The sequence below is a fragment of the Vicugna pacos genome, chromosome 5 (assembly GCF_048564905.1).
Source record: "Vicugna pacos chromosome 5, VicPac4, whole genome shotgun sequence".
Lineage (NCBI taxonomy): Eukaryota > Metazoa > Chordata > Mammalia > Artiodactyla > Camelidae > Vicugna > Vicugna pacos.
In genome coordinates this window covers 92851105-92879095 of record NC_132991.1, presented here as the reverse complement: position 1 = coordinate 92879095, position 27991 = coordinate 92851105, and the positions used below count along the sequence as shown (strand labels likewise).

At 51.6% G+C, this 27991-nt stretch overlaps 1 protein-coding gene across 1 annotated transcript in view; it reads left to right on the top strand.

Moving 5' to 3' along the window:
• DRC11 (dynein regulatory complex subunit 11) overlaps window positions 1-27991 on the top strand; it is a 148833-nt gene that overhangs the window by 103213 nt on the left and 17629 nt on the right. The window contains exons 14-16 of the mRNA XM_072961889.1: window positions 5413-5520; window positions 9545-9744; window positions 23904-23990. Of these exons, the coding sequence (XP_072817990.1) occupies window positions 5413-5520; window positions 9545-9744; window positions 23904-23990 (395 nt within the window). The remainder of the gene's footprint in view (window positions 1-5412; window positions 5521-9544; window positions 9745-23903; window positions 23991-27991) is intronic.

Below are 27991 nucleotides of genomic sequence, written 5' to 3'. Positions count from 1 at the left end.
TCATGTCACAAAAAGTGACAACCACGTATCCTGGGCCTCCCGGTGTAAAAGCTCAGCACGTCCTAAACTTTGCAAGGGACGAGCCTCCAGACTCAGCTGCCAGTTTGCAGGATGTGCAGAGGAACGCGGAAAACAGCCCGCGGAGTGCAGACCGTGGGGGATGCTGCAGACGCCCAGGTGGGTGTCTTTCTTTCACAGGTGGATTGTGCTGAAAAATGAAAGAGGGAGACGGACCCTGAAGGTTCACACAGACTCCCAGGGCAAACTGCAGTCTCTGAGCACACGCAGTGCAGGGATGGTGCCAAGAACAAACGCAAGGCCAAGATGTCTCTGGGACGTGGGTCTGTCATGGATCTGGAGAAAAGGGAGAGAGTTGTGACTGGGAGGGGCACATGGGGGACAGCTGTTTCTGGGGTGGCTCAAAGTGTCATTTTACAAGCTAGGCAGCCATTACCAGGATATTCATCTTACAAGAATTCACTAGGCTGCACATTTCTTTAGTGTTCTCTGTATCTGTGTTTTATTTTACAGTGAAAGGGTACTTTTAAAAGAGCCTTAGCTCCGCAAAGAGGTGGGGAATAGCTTCCGGTGTTAGCTGCCTGTGTGTCCTGCCGGCGACGCCAGACTGGCCTCTGCCCAGGCCTGGGGTCCCACACGGGAGGGGTGCCCTAGGGCTGGCCCCACCGCCCCCGTGTTGTGGGCACACACGTGCGCAGGCGTGCACGCGCGTGTTCACACACCTGCGGGTTACCTGGGCTGCAGCTTCTCTGCCCTGCAGGCGGCAGCGTCCTTCCCCTCCTTGCTTCTCCCAGAGATGCTGTTATTCTGTGCCATGCTGGGTCCCTCACAACCTGCGTCATAGTCACACCTGCAATGCTCTAAGAATGGCAGCCAGTGCTTCCCTAAGCGTAACTATTTAGATTGTATGAAAGCCTTGTGTTCTCAGATAGAGCCTCAGCCAGCCTTTTTTTTTTTTTTTTGACCATAGAATTTTCTCCTGGGACATACGTGTCTGCATCCTTCTTGAATTCAAGTGCATTCTTGGGAGAAATGGGCCACAGAGGGGCTTTTTTACCATCCCAGCCTTGGCTTCCATCCTGAGGAGGACCCAGCCAGCTGGAAGGGGGCTTTGATGCTGGGCAGGCACTGGACTACTGATGGCCGGCTCCCCTAACCCGTTTCTGATTCTGGAACAGACCACCCAAGCCTGCAGGTGCCCTTCTCCAGCCTGGCAGTGTAGACCTCCCAGATCAGGGCAGCCGCTCCCCAGTCAGTGCACGCAGGGCGGCCGTGAAGCTGCTTACCTGCTTCTGACACTCGTGGGTCAGGCTCGTCTTCTCGTCTAAGCCGGGAATTAGGAGAGAGGGGCCCAGCGCCCCTCATCCTCAGCTTCCTGATGTCAGTGTTACATCTTGGTTTCTCTTTATCACTTTGACACAGAGGCGTGGTTCCTGCATTACCCATTCTTTTCTGGGCTCTGGAGCTGCTAAACTGACGCTCAGAGCACTTCCGTCCTCCGTCTGGGCGAGCCGGGCGGGGCAGGTGTCAGCTGTGCCTCGCCTCTTCCCCATCCAGGCGGGGACAGAGCACGGGCCTTCAGACACGGAACGTGGCCACGTGGTTTGGACATCCTCCACTGACCGGGAACCCTATGCCCACGTCCAGGCCTGCTCAGCACTGCCAGGGCAGTTTTTTGTGGGGAAAGGGGGTTATGATGTATAATTCCACTCTCTTCTAAACGCCACTCAACTCCAAACACTCACTAGAAGCAGCAGTGAGGGCTGAAGGAGACTCGGAAGAGGAGGAAGCCCAAGCTCGTAGTGTCCGGCTCCCCCCAAGGCGCAGCCTCCAGCCCCCCTGCCACTCCCGTTCCTCACTCTGTCCCTGCACACCTGCCCAGCTCAAGCACCGGTCCTGTGCCCAAAAGCCAGCTGCTGCCCCAGCCTCACATATGCAAGGAGCAGCACATTTCTTTATTCTTTAAATCTTAATTTAGCTTCACAACTGCTACACTGCCGAGGTTATTCAAACTCAGTCCTCCTTACGAGCCACCCCCCTGCCCCCACGTGTCACCAAGGTCCCCAGTTCCCACATGCTGCTTGGATGCCAGGGAGATATTCAGGGCCCTGGTGCCCGCCAAGACCCCACAGTGCCTGCAGGGGCCACTCAGGTCTGCCCTGGACTCTCTCTCAGTGCGGGATCCCTCCCTGCTCCCTCGTCCCCCATGCCAGCAGGACACAGGACTGATGCCCACTGCTTAGGGCCCCTAACCAGCCTCCTCTCACCCCCAGGCTAGGAATGTCTCCTCCCTCCCTCCTTCCGAGGCTGCCACCCTCTGGGGTGCTTGTCCCTTGTGGAATCTTTCTGTGCCTCAGTTTCCACAGTGATGAGGATGGATGGGAACAGCAACCGCTTGACGAAATTGCTTTCAATATTTAAGGAGCCAGGAGATGGAGGACTCCAGGCCGCGCGGGCTCGGAGCTGGCTGGCTCCCTGCTGCGACTGGCGGCGCCGTTCTCGCCCGGGCTTCCGCGGGCTCAGGCTTTGCCAACAAGAGGGCTTGTGACTTCATGGTGCCTCCGAGCACCTCCCTCCCTGTCCACGTCACAGAAGCACGAAGCACCGAGGCCAGCACTGCTGGGGGGGGAAATACAGAGGGACACACATGATGACTGCCCCGCCCGCGGTCCAGGAGCCGCTGCGTCTGGTGGGAGAACGGACACCCAGGCCAGGCTGGTGCTTCCTGCTTTCTCCTTGGCATCCAGAGCCCGCCCTTGGGAGGAAAAGACTCCAGTGGCTCCCCCAGACCCCACCCGAGAAAACGTGCCTTGTACATTTACATGAGAAAAGCATCTAAAGTGTGGGAATCTGTGTGCCCCGTGGTGCATAATCCTGGCAGAGCTGTTGCAACGGAACGTTCACCTGGAGAAGCCTCTGCTGACTCCATTCTGGAGGCTGGGTAGCCTGCATCCGTCACCAATTTTATAAACAAGTCACTACCCTGGATTGTAACCGCGCAGCATGCATAGCCGTGCTCATCTTGTTGTTAGAAGAAGATGCCCTGTGTGCCCCTGGCAATGTCCCGGGCAGGGGCCGGCACGTCCCGGCGGGGGACCTGAAGACCTACCAGCGTCATTTGCTGTCTTGGCTCCTCCTATGTTCTCCGTCTCCTTTTCCTCAAGTAATTTCTTTAAGAAGCTAGTATTTTTTTTAAATAAATTGCTCTGTACTTCATGCTCTTTTTAATGCTATGGGGGTGGAAGGAAAACATTAGAGGCCAATTCCACCTTTATTTCGCAAATATTTTGTATTTCTCACCATTTTTCAAGTGTGTTTCACGTTCCTGCGCTCATTACTTCCTCCCTCTGGGTTCGTTCGGTAGGGCTGTGGCCACAGCCGCAAACAGGGCAGCTTAAACAGCAGAGAATTACTCTCTCCCACTGCTGGAGGCCAGAAGTCCCAGCCCTAGGCTGGCTTCTTCCAGAGGCTCTGAGAAGGAATCTGTTGGCTGCAGCCCCGGGCCTCTTCCAGCTCCCACTTCCTTCCCCTCCCCAGACCCATCCATCCGCCTCTGCCCGGACGCTAGGCCGCTCTCGGTCTCGCGTAGCTTGAAGCGACCTCATCATTCCATCCCTCGTCCTGTCCCCTGGGGGCTTGCGGGCAGTCTTCGGCGTTCATTGGCTTCTGCTGCATCACTCCATCTCTGCCTTCATCTTCACAAGACCTTCTCCCTTTGTGTGTGTCTGTGTCCAAACTCCCCCTTTCTATAAAGGACACCAGTCCTATTGGAGCAGGACCCACCCTAAAAACTTCAGCTTAACTTGTCACATCTACAACAATCTTGCTTCCAAATACGGTCACGTTCCGAGATCCTGCAGGTTAGGGCGTCACCACATGGATACTAAGGGGACACAGCCCAACCCGTAACGCATCCCTGTTTCTTTCCCTCCTGCTGTTCCAGGTGCCCTCGCCCCTTTTCATGCCTTCTGTCTCCAGCACCTTTTCATCCACTCTTTCCTCCTTCCCTCCCTTGGGGAAGACCCGGAGTCTGTGCAGGCAGTCCCGAAGTGTCCAAGCTCCCAGTGAGCAGGTGGGAAGGGCTTGTGGTTTCCAGGCTGGGCGACAGCAAAACCTCCTAATGTGCTTTCAAAATGAGTCTTCTCACTTGGCAAATGGTCCTTCCCTCTACCAGAGTCAACACCCACTAATTCAGCTCAATTTGTCTAAGTAAAATATGGTCGGGTCTAGAAAAGATGGCGCACCTGGGTATTAACTGAGATTTACTTGAGCAGGAAAACAGGGGTCACCTTCCCATCCCCTCTTGTGTGGTGTTTACAGCAGTCAGTGCTGGATTTAACGGTGGCTGCAGGATCTCTTCCCGCTCTGGTGAAGGCGAATTAACCACGCTCCCATTTATTACCTGCTCATTAAAACGTGTGGGCTCAGAAGGCATCATAGAAGCTTTCATTATCACTCATCCCCCTCACCAGTACCGGCGCCCTTGCCAAGGACTTTTTTTTTCACACAGAGGCTTTAAAAGGCTGTCCTCCACAACAAAACAGCAATTATTATCTGGTTTTCACCTTAATTTTCTTAGCATTCGAAAATGCTTTCAAGCCCTGGCTATTGAATATTTTGCCTTCAAATTCAGGTACAAATCAAAAGAGAATCATAGGAGCATGTAAAAGTCCATCCTCGTGACAAATGGAGACAGCCACACTAATTTTCTTGGTGACCTTATCTAAATTAGTTAGAAAATAACACTTGAGATTTATGACCAGTTACAATTAAGCCCTTTGATGCCTTCTAATTAAACCTGTAAAGATTTATTTCAGCATTATTCCTTTGGTAATCCTTTAAAAATGATACAAATGTTAATGAATCTCACCCTCAGAAGGAGATGTTTCTATTTATCCTAAATTAGACTCAGAGCCTTCCTTTCAAATGGTGGTACTTTAGGTTCAGATTTACACTGCTCCAGTACAAATTTCACATCAGGCTTAAACACTTGGTTTCTAAAGTTTGTGCAAATGTTATACGTGACCTCTTGGAACAGAAATTAAATAGAACCGACTGTATTTCAGTCTACTTCGTAGGCCCTTCATTTTAGAACTTTGTTCCTCCCTTACCAAAACTCAAAGGTATTTTTTTTTAATACTGGGAGGTGAGAATCCCACTCAACATAACGCCCAGTGATTACAGTGAGCGTAGAGGAGGTTTTGCAGCTGGATAGTTGTTCTTCAAGCCTGCGTCTCAGAGCAGACGTGTTCTTCGTAATGACTCTCCGTCATATGATTATATTTGCTTAGAAATGTTAGATTTGTATGCTGTGTTAATTTTGCAAGTGCCAAAATCACGCCGGCAGACCAGCGCGGCTTCCCACTCATCCGCCCTGTTTCTTCTCCCCCCCAGGCGAGTACAGCTACCTGGGGACGACTCTCCGCCAGGTGTCCATAGAGCCCATGCCTTCCCTCCTGGACGTCAGACAGCTCGTCACCCTCTACGGGGTCCTGCCTCTAGGTAAAGGCCCCACCTGCCCTGTCGCGCCTTTTCTGGAAGCAGGGCTGTCTGCTTCTGTCTTCCTGCTCGTCCTCAACGGGCTGACTCTTCCTACTGAGAATCCTGAGGGAGGGTCGTTCCGCTGGGACAGTGCGTCCTGGACACGCGGAGAGGCGCACCCGGGAAGCACACCTGCGGCGTCCTTGAACGTGTGCGGAGCACTCTGAGCTCCAGGGCCTGGCAGGTGTCCTCAGCGCCTGCCATTCAAAGTAGTCAAATTAGACAAAGGCTAATAGCTTGCTTGTGATAAGCTCACCAGGCCCTGCCAGGTTCCGCTCCAGCCGCTGAGTGAGGTTCGACCGTGATGGTTCAGGCAGACGGACCAGGGTCTGCAGCAAAGTCGGGGCTCTCCCTGCAGATTCCTGCGGCTCTTCCCCACGTGCGCGTGTGTTGTCGTGACCCCAGTCTGTGTGTGTCCTGAGCCAGCTGGGGCCGGAGCGAGAGCTCCAGCCAGGCTGTGCTCTGACGACCATTCTGAAACAGAAATAGCATTGTGTTTGATGAAATCACTTTAAAGCGAAAAGGGAGTCGTTTGGACACTTACTACCTTGTTCCACTTTGACTGAAATACGAACTTAAACCTACTGGCAAGAAATAGTTTATTCTTCTTTCAACTTCATGTCAGAAGTAGGAAATAGAATTTGGGGTCAACAAACAAAAAAATATATATATATAAAACATCAACAAATATCTAATACTTTGGGGTCAACAAAATAAATATCCAATATTTAGGGGGGCCGTGTGAATAAAACAAGCAGATTAGCCCTCGGGCCTCATCTCAGGCTGATGGAAAGCGTTGAAGCCTAACGCACCGAGAGCTGGCGAGGTTTTAACAGAACTCCTCACAAACTGGGGTGTGGTGTACTCACATCCGCGGCGGGCAGAGACGACAGGCTGGCCTGAGGGTACCGGGCGGTGTGCCCAGGAAGCATCCGCCGGACCCTCCTGTTGTCAGTGAGGAGCCGGAAGTCCCCGCGGGCCCTGACCTCTCCGGAGTGGGGTGTGACCAGTTCGTGAGTTTGCAGCATACAAACAAGTCAGACAGAGAAGCAACCTCAGACGTCAGCCCTCCAGGGCTTTGCCTGAATCTCATACGTCCAAAATAGGACCCAGATACGAAGAAGAATGTGTTTGTTGGCCTGACTGTTCAGGCTGATGCCGGGACTGACCCAGGTGGCCACTCGGCAGAGGGCACTGTGGGCATACCGCGAGCCCACCCTCCACGCCGCCAGGCGACAAAGCTCCCGCCAGCCTCCAGGTCCTCAGGAGCCTCAGCCAGGCCCCAGGGGCAAGGTTTGAGTTCTCAAAGCCCCCGGGCAGTCAGGGAGTGCCCAGGAGGCAGCTGGTCAGCATCCACTCCTCACATCCACCCGCCCCCAGAAATGTCACCGCCCCCACATTGTGAAAGGAAAAAGGGGGACGGAGAGAGCGTGTCTGGAGCAGAAACTGTGTTTTCTGTCCAGTGTTTCACCTCCCGGCAGAGGTGGACGTTGAACCCGCCTGAACAGATGAGTAAGTCTTTCCAAGAGGCTGAGGAACTTTCTCCGAGTCCAAGGTTGGAAGGGGCAGAGCTGGGCTTAGGACACGGAACACTGGCTTCCTTGTGACTCTCTAATCCTCCAAGAGTTGAAAAGGGTGAGCACACAAAGGCCTGGAAATTTACTCTGTCTCTTAGCAATTCTGGGTAACTCTGAAAACTGCCCTTGATACTCAGCCATAAAAAAGAATGAAATAATGCTGACTGCAGCAACATGGATGGACCTGGAGATGGTCACACTGAGCGAAGGAAGTCAGATAGAGAAAGACAAATATCACATGGTATCACTTTTATGTGACATCTTTTTAAAAATGAGACAAATGAACTGATTTACAAGATAGAAACAGAATAACAGACGTTACCAAAGGGGAAAGGAGGGGAGAAGGGATAAATTAGGAGTTTGGGATTTACAGATACACACTAATACATACAAAATAGATGAGCAACAAGGTCCTACTGTACAGCACAGGGAACTGTATTCAATATCTTGTAGTAGCCTGTAGTGAAAAAGAACATGTATATAACTGAATCACTATGCTGTACAGCAGAAACTAACACAACATTGTAAATCAACTAACTTCAATTTTAAAAAAGAACCTGCCGTTGAAAGGTGAGATGGGCAGGAACAGCCAGAGACACTGTGACAGGTGTGTCCCTAAGGACTCCCCGGCCCCTCCCCCCCCAACCAATCAGCTGTACAGAGGCCACTGGGAACGGAACACCCTCTGCACCTCCGAGCGACCCTGGCGACCACTCTGTTCCTTCTGGAAAGCCACTTCCCTAGGGTTAATGACACGTCCTCTTGGGTCCCCCCGCCTGTCACCCCTGCCCCTCCCTCTTGCTGCCCCTCCCCCATACTGTCCTCAACACTGTTCTTCCCTCCCTGCACCTCTCCTGGGACCTCTCCTTGCCCCCTGTCTTCAGCCAGCACTCTGAACCCCCCGCCAACATCCCAGGGACCCCAGGGCTGGCACCACTCTCTGGCCCCAGCCCCTGGCTGACCACCACTACCTGGCCAGTCAGAATTCTCTGCCCCGCCCCAGGGCCCGCCTGACCACCCACTCCAGGCTGCGGGTGGTCACTGCGTTCCCCTTCTCTTGCAGCCTTGTCAGATGGCCCCGTCAGTTCTGCCCACTCTTCAGGGACAGCTCAGATGCCACCCTCTCCTGGAAGTCCAGCCTGAGGCCCCCCCACCCTCCCACCTCATCCCTCAGGCAGGAAATACTTTCCTCTCTGCATCTCCGTGCACTGTTTCCTCCCTTCCTAGTTACCTTACTCGGGTTTAGCTCCTCTCCTGGCCATAAACTCTTCACAGCAAATCCTGGCTCTTTCCGCGTAGCCGTCCCCAGCAGTCCCCAGCCAGGGCCACAGACTGAGCTGCCCTCAGCCTCCAGGTGCTGAACTGGAGACAGAAAGAATGGCATCTCTCTGCTGCCGCGGAGAACGGGGCCTGCTTCGCCATCACACACTGCCGTCCCCCGCGCTCACCACCAGTGAAGCGCGCCCGTGGAGCTCCGTTTTAGAGAACTCGTGCAAAACTACTTTCCAAGCTTTTGCGGAGCGTGGGAGGGAAACACAAAAATTATTTCTACGTATTAGGTAAGTGCCCTCCATCTCGTCACTCAGACGAGAGGAAAGGAAGACAAAGAAGCGCAGTAACTGTGATACGGGCACATTCAGAGCTGATCAAGGAGCCCAGCAGCCGAGCGAAGGCAGCCAACACGACGGCAGCGGCGCTGATCACGGCTCCCTCCAGGACTTCGTTCCGCTCACCCTGTGATTCCTCAGCGCCCAGTGTGCTCTGCTCACATTCAGGACCATGGAAGACACTCAGGCCCCAGCCCCACCCTGGGCTTGAGGGGGTGGACAATGTGGCCGACCTAGTAAACTCAGGTCCTTCTACTATCAAGCGCCAGGTTGGCTGCCCCTGCCCACAGGCTGGAAACCAGGACAGAAGACAGCAGTCAGGCTACCGCCACCTGGACCTCGGTTTTCCCCCTTTCTCCCTAAGAATCACTACTGAACACTTCCGTGTACCCTGCTGTCCATCTCACACTCCTCTTTCCAAGCTTTCAAAGGGCGTAGTGCTGCCCCTGACAGACACAGGGACCCCTGCCCCCTCCCCCCAAATGCCAGAGGTGAGTTATTGCAGGAATGCGCTTTAAAATTATGAGTCTGGGGAAATGCTAGGGGGAGGGGTGAGAGAGAAGGAATGTGTTAGATACCCAAGGAGACCCGACAGCTCCACCTTGAGCCCTGACAACAAATCAAAGGTGTCACACAGCCGGCTGAGACAGGAGGCGTGCCCCGGGTGAGAACTGCCTTCGACACATCCATCGCGGCTCAGGCTGGGGTCATGCCGCGGAGTTATGGCCTTGAGGAGTCCCAGCCTAAGGACCATGTATTTCCTAGGCAGGGTCTTAGAGCCTCTTCCTCTGCCTTTTTAAGGTTCTGCAGCGGTGCACAAGAAAGCTCCTTTGGTGAAGTCCCTGCTCTTGGCCGGGCCGTCTGGGGTGGGGAAGAAAATGCTGGTCCACGCCATCTGTACCGAAACGGGAGCCAACCTCTTCAACTTGTCCGCAACTAACATTGCCGGGAAATACCCCGGCAACAGCGGCCTCCAGATGATGCTGCATGTCGTCTTCAAGGTATTTATCCCATTTCTTGGCCTCTGGTTCCCCTCCCTCTCTCAGATTACATTTTCCAATGCTGCAGTTAATTTCCTTAAATCAACTAGCACAGACCCCCGCAGATAATTTCCTTAGGCTGATACGCATCTCCCTTTTCAACTTCCCCCCACTGCATCCTCCCGTAAATGATTTTATTATTGCATCTGGCTGAGTGTCCGACAACTAGACACAGCTTCTTTCTTTGCAAAAATACCATACTGTGCCACTCAGATCAGCTTCCTTCTCTTAGAACGACAATCTCCAGGTCCATCCATGTTGCTGCAAATGGCATTATTTTATTCTTTTTTATGGCTGAGTAGCATTCCATTGTATAAACATACCACAACTTCTTTAGCCAGTCATCTGTGGATGGACATTTAGGTTGCTTCCATGTCTTGGCTATTGTAAATAGTGCTGCTAAGAACATTGGGATGTGTGTGTCTTTTTAAATTAAAGTTCCCTCTGGATATATGCCCAAGAGTGGGATTGCTGGATCACATGGTAGGTCTGTTTCTGGTTTTTTGAGGAATCTCTATACTGTTTTCCACAGCGGCTGCACCAAACTGCATTCCCACCAGTAGCATAGTAACTGACTATATTTCAGTAAAAAAATTTTTTTAAAAAAAAGAAGAAAATAGGCCAACATGATCAGGCTCCTTCTGCCGCAGGAACCCTTCCTGAAATGCTCACCTGTCTCCTTAAACATCAAATCCACCGTTTCTTTTTCCAGCCCACCTCCCTCCAATAATGGCATCACGTATTTGCATTTGGGGTTATTCTTTCTCACGTGGCATGAACTACAGTCAGCCCCTCACAGAGGTTGTAAGCGGGAACCCATGGGAGCTGCGCTGACTGCAGTGGTGTGGACATCCACTTACATCACAGTGCCAGGGGACACGGGGCCCTCGAAGGGCCCTATGTGACCCAGCCCTGCGAGCTTAGTCAACCCTTCACCTCCCTGGGTCTCCATTTTTATCATCACCAAAATGCATGAGTCAAACCAAATGATACTGTGTGTCAGCTCGAAAAGCAGTGATTCTCTGCTACGGTTTAGATATAAATGATGGTGGTGATAGAAGACGATGATAAACAGAGAGATGGACGAATACACAGTACACACACATGCCCACAAGGATCACCGAGGTCTAGAGCACACTGACACTGAATATTTATATTCAATATTAAAATTTCACAGGAGTCCAGATAAGCTGGGGCTCTGAGAGGTTAAGTAGGATGCCCAAGGCCACCGAGAACACGTGGCCGAGTGGGGTTCAAACCTAGATCTTTCTCTCCTGTCCCCTCCTGCACTGTTTTTATTAAGGTAAATTTACGTACAGTGACGTGCACAGATCTTCAGTCTGCATTTTAAGTGTGACGTATACAACTGCATCACCACCATTTTCATGTGCTTTTCGGTCCTTCTATAGTTTCTTTTTTGAGATACCTGTTCCAGTCATTTGCCTGCCTGTCACTGACCGCTGGTCTTGAGATTGGTAAGAGTTCTTCATCTATCCTGGGTGCAGGCTCTTTGTGGGGCACACATATGGCAAGCGTTTTCTCTCGTTCTGTGACTTGTTTTTTCAGTTTCAGATTTCTGTAGTTGTTGTTGACTTGTCCTATCCGTTACTGCAAGGGGGTATTAAAACCGCCATCTGTGATGGTGGAATTCTCTATTTCTCCTTTTAGAGTGCATGCCCTGCATGCGTGAGGTCCTGGGTTCAATCCCTAATTCCACCCTTAAAAATAAATTAATTAAGAAACCTAATTACCTCCACCCCCCCCAAAAAAACCAAAGACTTTCTCCTTTTAGTTGTCAGTTTTCGTTTCACGCACGTTGCAGCTCTGTTACGAAAGAGATGCATCCACATTTAGGACGCTGTGTCTCCTGGTGGGTTATTTTATCATTATGAAATGTCCCTTTTTGTCTCTAGTAGTACTTATCCTGAAGTCGTCCTAGTCTGATATGAACACGACAGCCACACCAGCTTGCTTTATCCTCTCTTATTTTCAGTGTCTTTATAATTAAAGTGCCTTTTTTGTGGAGAACACATAATTGTCTTGCTTTTTAATCCAATCTGACAGTATCTGCCACTGAATTGGAGTGATCGCTGTCTTTACGTGAAATGCGTTTATTCACATGGATGAGTTAGGCCTCCTGTTTTGCTGTTTATTCTCCATTTGTCCCATTTCTTTCTTATTCTTCTGTTCCTCTTTTCCTGCCTTCTTTTGGGTTAATTCAGTACTTTGTAGCATTTTATTTGAATTCCTCTATTGTCTTTTATTTTTAACAATGACTCTTTTTTTTTCAGTGATTGCTTTACAAATTACAATAGTCATTTTTAGCTTCTCACGGTCTGCATAAGGTCAATACTGTGCTATTTTACTTAAAATGCGAGGATCTGACAATGTAATTTGTTATCCCTTGTCCCTTGTGTCTTTATCATACATCTTACATCTAGAAATGTTGTGAACAACGCAATAGAGTGATACTGTTTTTGCATTAAACAGTCATTTGTCTTTTAAAGAAATCGGGAGGAAAAATTTAGTATTTTATACATATCCACTTATTTACCATTTTCAGTATTTTCCACTCCTTTCTGTTAAGCCAGACCTCCATGTGGGGTCATTTCCCTTCCAGCTGAAGAACTTCCTTTAACATTGCTTTTACTGCAGGTCTGCTGGCAACAGATTTTCTTAGCATTCATTTTACTTTTAAATGTTTTACATCACTTCCATTTTTGAAGGATATTTTTGATGGATATAGAATTCTGTGTTGGCATGGGGTTTTTTTTTGAGCACTTTAAAGATGCTATCCCACTGTCTTTTTAATCTCCATTATTTCTGATGAAAAGTTATCAAAAGTTCAAATTACTGATCTCCTGTGTGTAATGTGTCTTTATTCTCTGAATAGTTGTAAGGTTTTCTCTTTATTTGGGTTTCCATCCATTTGGCTATGATGTGTTGCGGTATTTTTGTTTTTTCTTTGTCCTTTTGCTGCTTGTGGCTCACTGTGCTCATTGAAACTATATGTTTTAAAACAAATTTGGGAAATTTTGGCCATTATTTCCGCAAATATTTTTTTCTGCACTTTCTCTTCTCTCCTTCTGAGACTCCAATTACATGTGTATTTGACTGCTTGGTGTTGTTCCACAAGGCACTGAGGTTCTGTCTCTCCAGTTTCCACACTGGATAATTTCTATTCATCTATATTCAGATTTCCCTGCCCTTTCTTCTACTGTCTTCAATCCGCTACTAAATAATCTTGTGGATTCTATTTTGTGTTTCTGATATTTTGCTTTTCAGTTCTAGGAGTTAAATTTGCTTATTCTTACAGGTTTTTATTTCTCTCCTGTAATTCTCCATCTGTTCACTCAGTACAGCTATCTTTTCTTTTAAGTTCTTGAACTCAGTAGTTACATTCTGGTCTTTATCTGCTAATTCCAGCACTGGGTCATCATGGGGTCTGTTTCTGTTTCACGGCTTTTCTTCCTGACTGTGGGTCACGTGTTTCTGTTTCTTCATATGATGAATAATTTTTATTGTCTGTTGGACATTGTGGATGATACATAGCTGACACTCTGAAGCACGCTAGGCGTTGTTCTAACAGGCAGTTAAATTACTGGCTGATCAGCTTGAACTTGCAGAGGCTTTGTTTTCCATTTCATTAGCGTGAGTCTGTTATGATTTTGCCTTTAGTCCTGGAACACTGTCTGTACTTTGAAGTGTCAGTGGAAAGCTCGAGGTGTTTACCCAGCCCTTTTAAGGAAAGCTCGAGGTGTTTACCCAGCCCTTTTAACTTGGCAGAAGCTAAGGTATGCGCTTAGTTATTTTAGTTTTCCAGCTGTTGCTGTCCACTGAGCTTCCAGGAATCTTCCCCAACACTTGCACACTTCCGGGGTTAACCCAGGATTTGAAGGTGAGCTGGAATTTGAAGCCCAGAAGCCTGACTTGTAGCCTCTGTGTACTTAACCACTAAGCTCAAAGCACTAAGTCCTTCAGAGGAAAAGTAAAAGAAACCTCTCCTCTTGCCCAAAGGAACGCCTAAATTCACTCATTCTAAACACCGAATTTTGTCACGATTGTCAAGTAATCAATGGAAGCTCCTAAGTATAAAAACACCGGCATTTCATAAGCATCTGTGTTTCACAGACCCTGTCCTACACGCCTCTGGGATTTAACTCACTCACTCCTCACAACAGCCTTATGAGTGAGGCAGGAGCCCCGTTTTGCTGATAAGGAAACTGAGGTACAAAACATTAAAGTAATTTTCCTGGGTTGCAACGTCATGACATCAGCTCTACTGAATGATTCAGCCTCTCTTCTCCCACCACCTCCTGGGTGACTCGAGGACAGAGCCAAAGACCCGATCGTGATGTTCTCACCCTCAAGTAATTATTTCCTCCTGCTGCTGAGAAGTCTGTCTTGATGTCAGATGAGCAGTCTTTGCATTTATGAGAATCACGACAAACTGACCCAAAGTGCCAGATTTTGGATCATCAAAATGCGGAAAAGCACATTCCCCCAGCTCGGCTACCCCGCGTCCGAGTGCCTGCCACGCACCTTGTGGAGCTTCACCTTTGCTGTGTATAAAACTGATTAACAAAAGACCCAGAGGTCCTGGGAATGGAAGTCACTCAATTAAAAACCATGTGCAGTGAGGCCACTGCGTCCTGGCATGACTGACAGAGCAGCTATCTGCTTTGCAAAGAGGTATTTGCTTTTAACTAACTAGGGGAAAGTGGGGTGTTGTGTCTGTGCTGGTAAATCAATGGCAGGGAACCCCAGCCCACTGCAGGTGCCTGCGCCGGGGCCGGGGTGACTTGAGGGCAACAGAATGTGGGTCTGAGGCTTTTGCTGGAGGAGAAATAAGAGAAGGGCCTGATTACATGTCACATCTTCTTAGAAAGAATTCCCAGGACTGAATTAATCGCTATAGAGCAAAGAATGCCCCCAGGAGGAAGCACGTTCATTTCCCTTCCACTGGAGCATTTGCTCCCCGTGTAGCACCCTGCACACGTGAAAACAAGTCTCTGGTTTGTTTCCCAAGTGCAAATTCAGATCCATTTTGTTCTCATTATTTTTGGAGGCTTCCTTTCTTCTCCACACAATAACTCTAATGGGTTTCTTAAAGAAATGCATTGACTGAACAAATAAACAATTGTTGAAAATTCTCTCTCACTAAAGCTATCTGTGGAAAGGAATATATGTCTGTTTAGCTAGGAAGTATTAGAAATACAGCTAACAGTAAGAAACAGGCTATAGGTGATTCATATCAAATAGGTATTTTGCGGACAAAAGAAGTCGTCGAGGCCAGATGCTGGCCGCCTCGGGCGTTTATGACGGTGGATCGTGGGGGGAGGAGCCAGGGGGACTCCGGTCGTCCGGCCAGGAGTCCAGCACATGCTAAGGACTTTCCCTTTTAATTCCCCCAATCTCTGATGAGGCGGGAATTAATGTCTCCATTTTACAGACAAGAAAACTGAGGCTCAAAACTTACTTTGACCAAAAAATACAAAAGAAGTAAGGGATCTGGATTTAAGCCTAGGTCTGACACCAAAGCCGTCACGCAGCCCCCCACCTTGGCCCCTGGGGGCGTGAAGGCTGTGTTGTGCCCGAGGGCAAGGCCATTCCTGGGTCAGAGTGTCAGGGGGAGCATTTCAGTGTGAGAAAGGGAAGGAACTGAGGGCGTCCTGTTGGCAGCTCCCGCGGGATTCCACGTCTCCCGGTCTCCACCTGCACTGACCCTCCAGACCGCCCATGGGAAGGCCAAGGGGAGGCCAGAGGCGCCCGGGAGAGCTGGCCGGAGCAGAACAGTCCCCGTTCTGCGCTGTGGCTCCTGGGAGAGATGCTGTCTCCTCGCCGGGGTCCTTGCGTCCTCCCTTCCTGCCTTTGTGAGACATTTGGCCGCTGACGGCTGGAACCAGGGGGAGGCTTGAGAGAGCAGGGCTAAGGGGGCCACCCGGCTGGTGTCCAGCCCACGTGGCCGCACTGGCCGGCGAGCGGGGATGAAAGGGGGCCGAGGTGCTGCTCGGGCTGCGGCACCGCCCACCAGGGCTCCTCGTTGGGCTCTCGGCCAGCCGCTGATGGCACCGGGCCAAGGGAGCTTGCCCAGATGTGCCGGTGTAAACAGCTGGTCCAGGAGTCAGGCGATGGGGAGCCCAGCCAGCCACATTCCTGAAGCTCCTGGAGAATTCTGCTCCTGCTTAATAACCCAAACAAAGACAGCATCGCTGTTCGTGGGTGATGTTTTTTAGAAAAACACAGATACATAAGAAATGTAATAAATACATTAGCCCCACCTTCACAAGGTGAAAGCCAATAAGGATAAAGCAAAGACCTACACCTGACCCCTCAAGATGGCGCTGCTCAAGCAGAGGCGGTGGGTGATGGAGGAGAGGGGACGCAGAGGGAGAATTCAGCCGCTTGGGTGCAGCACCAGGTGTGAAAATAAAGGAAGCGGGCGCTGGTGCCCGTCCGCCCCGAGTGGGCTGCTGGCAGAGAGCCGGTCAACTTCCCGCTGTGTGGTGGGGACAGCTCAGGCTGAGAAAGGGAGCGCACAGAGGCATCCAAGTTTTTTTTAAAGCATAGACTTTCCATTTCAGAGTGGTTTTAGGTTCACAGCAAAAGTGAGCGGCAGCCTCAGAGCGTTCCCGCGTTCCCACGTCCCCGCGGAGGGCGGGGCGGGCTTGGCGGGGAGGGCGTCCAGACTGCGGATGCTGCCCCGGGCGCCGTCTGTCAGCGAGGTATGTGGAGACGGCTGTGGGCTGTAAATCACCGTAAACAGGGTGTGCATCTGCTCTTGTTCTGTGGTGGGTAACGGGACGACCTGGGACCGGGGTCGATGCCACCAGCGTTCAAGAATTTGGGGCCAGTTTGGAAACGCTTAGAGCAGAGGTGCTCTGGCTTCAGCTAAAATGTGCCTGTTGCGGGGTGGGGGGGAGTCTGACCTCACACCCAGTCACTCACCCCTGTGCTTCTCCAAGTTGGCACGGAGTCGTGCAGCCGGCGGGAATCCATTAGTTCCAGTATCGCCAGCTGGGAGCGGGCTGGGAGGAGGGATCTGCAGGGGAAAGTCTGCATGGTCTGCAAGCCTGACGCCTGGTACCATCCGGACACCGTCCCTCGAATCCGACCTGATAACCAGCAGCAGCATCAGGTGCTCCTGCCACCAGCGCGGCCTGCTTCCCTCACATCCCCTGTCACAGTCCGTCAGCTGTGCCCGCACCCCAGCGCCCTCCTGGTCCTCTCCTCTGCCTCAGTTTACCTGCCTTCCTTTCCGTGCAGGGTCAGCCCTGCTGGGCTCCTGGCTCTTCAGCGCACCTGTTCTTCCTGTGACAGCCACTTACGGTTTATCCCAGGTGACACTCAGTGAGGACTTGAAGGGACTCCTGCAATTGCAGGGAAGATACTGCATGGAAAGAGAAATTTTAAACATCATTTTTAAATGACGGAAATGCTAAACAAAAGTCCTCATGTATTGAGTATTGCATCAGAATCCAAGTGACTGTAGTTCAGGAAAGTAAGCTCCCCTCCAAGAGGCCAGCCATCTCCAGCTCCTCCCCAGCACAGGAGCACCTCACTGGCTGCCTGACCGCCCAGCCGCTCCCGTTCAGACACAGGAGGCCACACACACTGCAGGCAGGGACCGTGTCTCTTAGTTGCCAGCTGTCCCTGCCTCCCGCCACACACAACACAGATGCTCAGCAAATCTGTGTGGGATGGATGGATGGATGGATGGATGGGTGGATGGATGGACAGGTAGAAAGGTGGATGGACAGGTGGATGGATGGTCCTTTTCAGTTTGGTAGACTAAAGCGCAACCACTGAAAAAAAGTAGCTGGTTTTTCCTGAGGTTCTCTGTGGCAAGCAGAATAGGACCCTTTCAGAAAGAACTTCCAGAGCTTCCAAGGGTCATTTGGGCAGATCTAATTAGTAATTCAAGCATGCCAAGCACAAGCAGGTTTTCATTGTTCCACCATTATGTACTAACCCAAGAGAATCTAATGCTGATGGCGGATGTTTGACAGCGTGTCTTTGCAGAATACAAAAGATCAAATCCATAAAATTCGCACGGATGGAGAACTAGCTGTTTGGTAGCGCTTCCCAGAATTTGAAAGAGCACACGCTGTTGAAATCCATCTTCACTCTGGAGTTGATATTCGACGGGACTACAGGGCCCTCTACTGGCAGCTGAAGTAAACTGTCCCCTGTAACTTCGGAAAAGTTCAATTATGAATTAATTACATTTAATTGCCCATAACCTCAAACTCTCTGCGGGTAATTTAAATGAAGCCTTTTCATTGCTAAATGAAAATTGAAAGAGCAAAGGATACCATTTTTCATTAACAAATTGGCAAAGAGTTTTTTATTGTTAATACTCGTTGAAGGGAATGAGGAAAAACAGATCCACATATTGATGGCCGGAGAACAGAAGGCCTCCAGGAGGGCAAGTGGACGGCACCTCCAAACCAGCAGCACCCTGGCCCCAAAGTGCCCACCGAAGCACTGTCTGATTTAGCAAGAAGGCAGAGAGGCATCCGAACATTCAAAAGCCAGAGGTTAGATCAGTAAATGGACCCCACGTTAAAATGATGTTGAAGAAATAAATCACATACTGAGTGAGCAGGAATATAAAGCAGCGTGTGAGGCGGCATCTCATGTTGGCGAGCACGGGTGTTGGGAAAGGTCCGGAAAGACAGAAAACATCTGACGATTCGTTCTCAGGGGAGGCCAGTGGGTGTTGTCTCTGTCTGTCCAGATACGTATTCTGAAATGCCTACTGACCAAGACTGACTTTGCAACAAGAAAGCACCAAATTTCTGGGGAACGTATTTTCAAAGCTCAGCCTTTGCCCAACGCGTCCACGGACATCCATAGGCTCTCGGTCACGATGCCTGTGGCCACAGCCATTCCCTCACCAAGGCCCGGGCTGGGAGGGCGAGCCCTTCTCCCCTCAAGGTCATCCTCTCCTGACTTCCCTCCCCACCCGGTGCCGTCTCCAGACTCTGCCCTGCCCATGTTCCCTGTCTCTGCCGTACGCACTCCTCAGCCTCCTGGTACCCATTTTCTGCCCCCCACCACCCCACCCCCACCCTCCGGGTTACCAGACCCTCCGGCCAGCACTGGCCCTCTGCCTTCCCTGCTCCAGGACACTCCCTCTTCTGTGTCCTTTTGTTCCTCTGGTGCTGCTCTTCCTTGTCAACCCCACCTCCTTCATTAATGCCTTCACCCAGTGGTCCCTGCTCCACAGCCCTGGCCTGGCCTCATCCACACTCCCCCTTTACTTGGGAGCCCCTCCATCCATTCTCACGGCCCCTCTACCCTCGTTTGCTGCAGCCGCAGGGCCCTTCCAGTGCCCTTCCAGCGTCCCCTCCACCCCCGCTCCCCAGACCCGTCAATCCCCCTGCCTGGACTCCCAGCTGCCCTCGGGCTCCCGTGGCCTAAAGTGGCCTCATCATTTCATCCCTAGTCCAGTCCCCTGTCTGGACTCCTGGGCCGTCAGCCTTCTGTCCTCCCAGCCCCCCAGCCCCCCAGCCTTGGAGACCCCCGTTTCCTCATCCTGCACCCAACCATCACCAGGTCTGGCAGCTCCTAGGTACTCCCACACCCATTTCCTGCATGCCCTGCCTCTCCTCTGCTCAAGGTCCCACCTCGTCTTCCCCCAGAATCTCCTCACCCGTCTCTCCGCCCCCAGCTTCACTTCTCTGCACACCTTGTGCACACACCACCCCCCAACCTAGTTCCCAGGCTCCAGGGACCAGCCACCCATCCCACCAAAGGGATTTTTCTATAACACAACCAGAATCAAAGGTGGTGATTCAAGTTCCTTACAGACTCTCGACAGCTTCCAGAATAAAAGCAAACTCTGTAGCCTCGCCAAGGCTTTTGTGACATCTTCCAGAATGACCCCAAGCAGCCCCATGTGGACACACCTCACTCTGCACCCTGGCTCCCGTCCTCAGCATGGCAGAGGCGTCCCCTCCCCAGGCTCTGGGACCTCCTGGAGAACACTGGAAGGTCTGTGTGCTTGAACCCTCGCCTGCTGTCTCACTCCAAGGCACCCTCCTCACCACTCTGCCCTCTTTCTGTCGCTGGTGGTCCTCGTGGACGTTTGTTTCCCTTGCGCCACTGTCCCAGCCTCACACTTGCCCTCCGTGCCCAGCGGTGGGCTCCTTGAGGTCAGGGGCCCCAGCACCGAGCACAGTGTTCGGCACATCAAAGCCCCTCTCTAAATGATTTTCTTTTTCTATTACTTGACGTCTAGTCCATTTACAACGTTGTGTTAATTTCTGGTGTAACTAAATGATTTTTGAGTGAAAGATGAGAGAATGGCCTTCATTCTACACGCTGGGCCCAAAACAACAAAACCAGGCTTTCTCCCCACGACAGCCTTTCAACTGTCTGAGCACAGCTAGCCTCCCCCTCGAGTCTTCTTTTCCACAAGGAGAGGAGCCTCGGTTCCTGCCGTTCTTCCTGGCGGGAGGGCCCGAGTGTCTGGGTCTCTGTTCTCTGCCCAGAACTGAGCAGGGCCACCAGGTGTCCCCTGGCCAGCTTGCCACCAAGGAAGGTCACAGAAATAGAGGTTCACACTCTGGAGAACGAGACTGGATGTCTTTAGAGCCCTTCCTGTTAGAGTGGAAAGTGATGGAGGAGGACACGGGCCAGGGGTCAGGAGATGCTTTGGAACAGGCATCTTGTCTCCACGGTAACACAGCGGCCTGCTGCCTGGGTGACAGCGGGGGCCTGGGGGTGTCAGGCCACCCAGGGCTGCCTCCGGGCTCCACGCGTCTCCGTGCTGGTGGGCCGCGTTACTGACTTCCCTCTCTGCCTCAGCGAGCTCACGTGTGAAACGGGAGCAGGGGTGGGCCGTGCGGGGCTCCGCGGGGGCGCGGGACGGGGGAGAGGGGAGCGGGCGCCGGGTCTCCAGGCCGTTTACAGACAACTGTTCCTTGTATTGTTACCGTCCAGGAACTGGCTCGGGAAGTGATTTCTGTTTATCTGATAATAATCGCGCCCTCCCAAACCACGTGGCCACCGCGTCCTCCATGCGCCCTTGTGAGCCCCAGAGCAGGCGAGCGTCCTGCGGGGGGAATTCCTTCACAGGTGCGTGCGAGAAACCCAGGAAGTGTGCAGTTCCCCCACTCGCTCTGAAGGGGCGTTCAAGTTCAGGGAACGGTCCTCAGCTTGCACGTTCAATGGAATAGGGTGTCCAGGTTTTCAAAACAGCTTTAAATAAGGTGCTGGAAATGAGACTGCTCGTTTAAGAATTACCCCAAGTCAATAAGACGCTTGTGCTTCAAGCCCAGCTCTGTAGCTTAATTTTGTCAAAAGCTGAAAGAAAAAAAAATGATACAAATGAATTTATTTACAAAACAGAAACAGACTCACAGACATAGAAATCAAACTTATGGTTACCAGTGGGTGAAGGGGGTAGGAAGGGATAAACTGGGAGTGCCAGATTTGCAGATACACAGTAATGTATATAAAATAGATAAACAAGTTCATACTGTATAGCACAGCAAACTATATATTCAATATCTTGTAGTAACATATAAAGAAAAAATATGAAAAAGAATATATGTATGTACATGTATGACTGAAACACGATGCTGACATTGACACAACATTGTAAACTGACTAGAGTTCAATCAATCAATCAACAAACTAAAGGGAAGGAGAAAGCAGAAAGAGCAAAGGAACACTGGAATACTTGGGACTCACATCTGCAATTCCCATTAAGAACAGCTGGACTGAGAGAACAGAGGCCAAAGCAAAGCCGTGGAAAATCCGCATCTTGCCAGATGGACACAGGAGAGGCCAGTGTGCGGCACCGGTAAGCCCAAGAGCCAGCCTGAGATAGGAGACAATTCTTTACGGAAAAATTGTTTTTCCATTGGTTTCAGTTCTAAAACTAAGATTTCTTTAAGAGTGACGGAAAAGAATAAGATTTTGCCTGTATTATTATAAAGTGTCTTTTTCCTAGAAAGCGTAAAACCTTCCATGTACAATATCTCTTTTTTTATCTTCTTTAGGGGCTGGATGGAACTAGGAAAGCTTTTGACTTAAACTCAGAGTAGCTTTTAGCGCAACAATGGTTCCTTGGAGCCTGCCCCTGGGGCACTTGAGTCAGTCCCTGGGACTTCAGCGGGCAGGCCAGCTGGAAAGAAGTTGGGGAGTAAAGTCAGGAGCCAAGAGAATAGATGCATTTATGGGGTTGAGAGGCATTAGGAGGGAGATGGGTGGACTTGGGGATGGACAGACATGGGAGGTGAGACAGGGGAGGATGCCCAAGCATCTGGCTTGAGTAAGTGAAGGGACCTGAGGACGTGGCCCTGCTTCCAGCCATCAGCCTGGCCTGCTGCACATCCTGCTTCTGGGACCTTCTAGCTGTGTGACCTTGGACAGGACACTTAGCGTCTTTGAGCCTCAGTTTCCCCATCTGTAAACAGGAGTGATAACCATGGTACTTGCTTCATCAGGTTGTAGTGTGAGTGAATGAGTTATCACAGACGGTGTCCTCCAAGCAGAGGAGGTGCTAGGTCCATGCTGGCCATGACCTTTCATGTGATGCCCTGTGCCACACATGTGGCCCAGGCCTGGCCTGCTCGCCCCGCCATGCTGCCTCAGGTCCTGGGATTGAAACTTGCAATTCTGAACTCCTCCATGCTGTGGCTTGGGGTCTAAAAAGTAACGTCAACCAAAGAGTGGTTCGTGGGTACTGTTTCCTCTGTGAACGTCCTGGCGTGTGTGGGGCTGGAACTGCCAGCCCAAGTGTCAGACTAGCATGGGGACCTCGCTCACTCCACTTGTGTCCTTGAACGCGCATATTCTTCTTCCCTGGGTATGTGTGCTGGGTAGACGGATTCAGCCAGTGTTCCCCGTGATTTTTCCATCATTTATGAAATGTCTGTCTTGGTTTAAAGTCACACCTGCTGCCTTGATGTTTAAAAACATAAAAATTAGAGTACATAACACTGTGTTCGTCGTGGCTGGAGACAGCTTTTATCTGTAGCAATTTTGTACAAAGCACAAATTGTTGCAAAAATGCCCAAACTCCAGGATCACGGTGTTGCCGGAAATATGTGTTACAGCTCAGTTGTAACAGCAACCTGTATCCCAAGCACTTCAAGCAGCACTCACAGAGTTGCAGAACTCAGGATTATTACACCAGCGAGCCCAAAACACTTAACACTTCAAACTCTGGACCTTGTCTATAGTGTTACACAGGCCTTTTATAGGCTGCCAGTTTTACACTTTGCAACATCATATGCAAATAGAGTACAGCAGAAGTTGACCAACCAGGAACAAGCTTTGTAGAAATAGACCAATCAGGAGTGAGCTCCATGCAAATGAAGTACTACAAATGGACCAATCAGAAGTTAGGGAATTGGACCAATCAGAAGTGAGAGTAGTAACCAATCAGAAGAGAGAGTAATAACCAATCAGGAGTGAAGGAAAGTGAGCTCAGGGAACCAATAGAATTCTAGGTGTAAGTTAGCCGCTTTAGAGGCAAAAAGTGAGATAAAACCTCTGGGCGAGCGAACCAGACGCTAGTAGGAGGAGAGCAACGGCCCTGCCTAGGGGTCCTGCCGGTCTTTTTATGGGGCTTCCCGCCTCAATGCGGACACTTTGAAGGGATTGTTAGGTATTGTGGCAATTATTCATGGGCCCACGGTAAGTCCCAATGCCGGCGTGAAGCCCCATTCACCCAGAAGCGGCTCAGGGCCGCCTTCCAGCCGAAACCACGGCCACAAAGGCACAGCCACATGGGGAAGACCACGGGGCCCCGGCGCTGAGCCGACTTTCCTCATAACAAGCGAACTTGAATCACCGTGGGAGCCGGGCTTAGGCTGTAATTAAAACTCATGGCCCAGTGCCCTGCATTTGTGGCAGAAAACTATTGGTTTATTTCAAGCCAGTCAGAGTGGAGGCTCAGGGTTCTGGAGCAGAACGCGCAGACCCCTCCTTCGTTACCCCATCCTGCTGTGAAGCGGGGTACAGCCCGAGGTGCCGTGCAGCCCCGCGGCGCCCTGCTGTCCCCGAGCCGTCCCAGGCACCGCCAAGTCCTGCTGTCCCCGGGGGTCACGTGTGTACCTGAGAGGGAAATGCATTTTACAACCAACCGTTTCTCCTCGCAGGTGGCCCGCCAGCTCCAGCCCTCCGTGGTGTGGATCGGAGACGCGGAGAAAACCTTCTACAAAAAAGTCCCCAACTCGGAAAGGGAGGTGAGTGCTTCCTGGTCAACTGTTTTTTTTCTTTTTTTTTTTTTTTTTTGATTGAAGTATAGTCAGTTACAATGCGTCGATTTCTGGTGTATAGCCCGATATCCCAGTCATGCATGTACATGCACATACTCATTTTCATACTCTTTTTCGTTAAAGGTTATTATAAGATACCGAATATAGTTCCCTGGGTTATACAGAAGAAATATGTTTTTTAAATCTATTTTTTATATATAGTAGCCAACATGTCTTTTTCCCTCGGTACCAGGGACTGCCTCAACTTTTCAGGAAGGTCTTGCTTTTTCAGGGGAGGAAGGAAACGGAGGGGCGTCCATCCCTCTGCCCTAAGCACTTGTCTGTGTTTCAGAGGATCCAGGGTCTGGTTTTACGAGGCATAATTTAGAAGAAATTGAAAAAAAATATGAAAGAAGAGGGAGAGGGCGTGTGGAACCCAAACATACGATTCAGAGCTGAGAAACAATCTAGGGAACTCTGCTCAGTCACAGCGAACGGCACACACAGGAGTTATTATTAGGATTTCCTATTGTTCACAATAATAAATAGCAAAAGGCCTGAAGTTTATGAACAAAGGCCGTCAGTAGTGCTGCTAAGGGCACCACATTTGGGCCCCCAGGCGGCCCTCGGTCAATTGCTTCCTTCCTCCTTTTCTCTCCTTTCAATGGCTTCCCTCCCCCACACTTCCCCCCACAAATCACCAGCAAATTTCCCACAAGTTAAAAAAAAATTTGCACATACACATGATTGTTATTCCACATCAATTTGCACCAAAGCAAATAGTGGTTAACCGTGAATTTCTGATTAAATTCATAAAGATTTTAATCACTTTTGATCCTTATGTATTATACATCATTTTTAGCAGGTAGGGGTGATTTGGATAAAGAATGAAAGCTCAATCTTTTCTTCCCCAAATGAGCCTTGATTGCCTTGTCATTTTAGAAACTCTTAAGAGGACTCATTTATTATTTAAGCTGGGAACCTGGGAGGTAGCTCCCTCTGCTGGCGAAATTGCTACATTAAAAGAAAAGGCCACCTGCGTGCAGACTTGAAGGCCGGAGTTCCCGCGAACCAGATCATAAATCTAAAGAGAGATGCAAGATGTTCCATCCACGGTGTCACACACCTCACGTCATCGGAAGCTTTGTCCCATTCGTGGGCAGGGGCTACTCACTCTCCCACTGGACATCAGTCTGGGGAGTGGGAATTCAGGAGATGTGGGTTCCGGGTCTGCTCTGCCTTTCTTAGTTGGCTGTGTGTCCCTGGGAGAGTAAATGAACCTCTCTGGGCCTCTGCTTCCTTAACTATCTAAATGAAGGGTTCCAACGAGAACAGCCTCTGAGTTCTTGAAGCCCCTCTCAAATTCTCTCCCATGACCCCCTCAAGGTGTCAGTTTGCCGCCAGCAGTTTGTCTGTTCGTCTGTACACGTGAGTCCCTGGAGAGGAAGCGGATTGGTGGCGCCCGTTTCTGAAAGGGCTGGAGGAGCTCTCAGGGCAAGGCTGGTGGGGCTTTGAGGGAGATCTGACGGCGGGGAATGAAACATTGGTTCAGTAGATGCTCCCAGCATGGGAGTTGGTGTGAAGGGCCAGGGAGCTGGCAAAGGAGAGAAGAGACAGGACCGGGTCCCCAGAACCCCCCGGGGACCTGCCCTCCTCTTGCTGAGCCGAGGTGTCCTCTCAGCACAATCTCTGAGCCCCGCAGATACGGTCTCCGACTAGTCTTGCTCCTGTAGAAAATGAGGGGCTCCGGTGGCACCGTCTTTGCTGTGGACAAACTAGACGTTTATTCTGCCCGCCTCTGCCTTAGAAGAAGAGTCTGTCGCCAGTCAGGGGAACTGACTGCACCGAAGACCGTGAATCACGCTCTTAGGAAAACCTCAGGACGCCTGATGGGTACAAGCAGATGGGTCCCTGGGTCCCCAAATGTCCACAGGGCCGGCTGGGGGGCCTGAGCCAGCCCAGGCGCAGACAGAGCCCTCCCACAGTGCCGGGCCTCGGCTCAGGGCCCACGTGGAGGAGCATGCGGCAGAGGGGACCCCTGGGGGTGGCCTCCAAGTCCACGTCTGGGCCTGCCCCACAGAGGGCAGGGCTACAGGTTGCCGCTGCCTTCCTGACTCTGGCCAGCCCTGGGCCAGCTCTTCTCCTCTTCCCCGACCCCCCAGCCCTGACTTCTGTCCTTAACCAAATGTCTTGGCCCCCAGGGCGGCCCTGAGCATTGGACTCCCACCTTCTGAAGGTGACCACCCAACGCCAAGGTATCAGCCGCCTCCGCAGACGAGAGGCATCAGGAAGCATCACTGCCGACTCCTTGTTGACTGCTTGGCCCCCAGGGGACCTGCCATCCTTTCTACCACCCGCCCCGGCCTCTGTCCTCAAGCCTCCTCTGGGTTCCAAAGGCACTGAGACACAGAGGACAATGTTCACCAGCAGGCAAGCCAGGGCTGCCGAGCCCACCGAGCACAGCCGCGACGCGGAGCGCCCCCTACCGGCACTGCCTGGTGGATCTGAGGGACTCCAGGACCGCACTTTGATAAGAGATCTCACCCACAGTGACGACTCCGCCCTCGATGCCTGCACCTTTGGGTTGAGGCCTTTTAGGCGGTGAAACAGGAGGGCTCGCCCAGCCATAAGGAACGAGGCAACGGAGGAGGCCGGGCGGCAGCGATGGCTCCTGAGTACAGAGCTGCCTGGTGCGGAGATGCCTGTGATGGCAGGGACAGGCAGAGAAGGCCCTGGGGGCACAAGGCATGTGTCAGAAAGCTCCCAGCATCCCTGGGAGGGAGGTAGCCTTCCCTTGATTTGCCAGAGAGGACAAAGCTTGAGAGGGTGCACAGCTGGGCAGGGGTCACGCCAGGACTCAGACCCAGGTCCCTTCTCCCAATCTGGGTTCTGCTCCACGGTCGGTACTGGCCTCCTGCTCTGCCCCCCACGCTCCTATCACACCCGCGTCTGCCCCCTCCCCTCCTCACCCCGGGCTGCTCCAGACCACATCTTGAGGATCGCCCTGAGGCCCTCTGCTCTGAGAGCCAAAGGAGCTGGGCCCAGAAGCCCTAAGCCCTGACTGCCCCTTCCCCCACCCTGCCCTCAATGCCGAGCCCCAGGGCCTGGGCAGGTCCCTGTCCCTCTCCTCCTAGGGGGAGGGCCGTCCTCGGCATGATCCGCGGGGAGCAGTTGGTCAGTTGTCTGCGTACCAGGCGGAGGCAGGAGAGAATGAGGCAGGATGGCTGCCGCTGCCTTTTCTGCTCCGTTACCCTTCGTTACCCCATCCAGCAGGAGCCTTCCCGGCATCACAATAGGGCCTTCACGAGGGAATAGCTGCTTTGTTGGGGCTTTGCTGCTGCCGTGGTTTTGTGGAGCTGACTGCAGAAAAGCAGATTGAAACTGCTGCACAGATGTTAGACACTCGTTTGAAATTGCCCACAATAATACGGTGGTGTGGGGCTGGCGGGTCCCGCGGTCGGGGCAGCGGCGGTGCAGGTTGCCAGGTGATGGGGGGATGCTGGCTGGCGTGATGGATGAACACGCGGGTCTTGTGCACGATGGATGCGGCTCTGAACCGGAACTGGGGGTGCTTGAGCGCACTGGAGTGCTGACTGAACCGACTCACCTTTCATTTCCATCCCCTCCTAATGGGACTGTTCCTCATCATCAGCAGAGATGTCATTCTGGACAGGGCCCAGGATCAACATTTGTTACCCGAGCAGGCTAATTAAGTTCGCCCATCCCTGCCATGTTCGGGAGACACAGACAGCAATGTAATCTCCTACCTCAGAACAGGTGGGACTGCGCCACTGTCACCACGGCAACCACGCTGCTGGGGATAGGCTCAGACCGTGCAAGCATGTCTCTGCCCCCAGAGTGACCGTCTCCAGCCTCTTCAGGGTCAGTCCGCATTCCACCAGTCTCTGGGCAGCTCCACATGCACCCCACACCTGTCTAGTCGCCCCCACCACCTTGTGCTGTTCTCCATCAGACAGGAGACCAGTCTT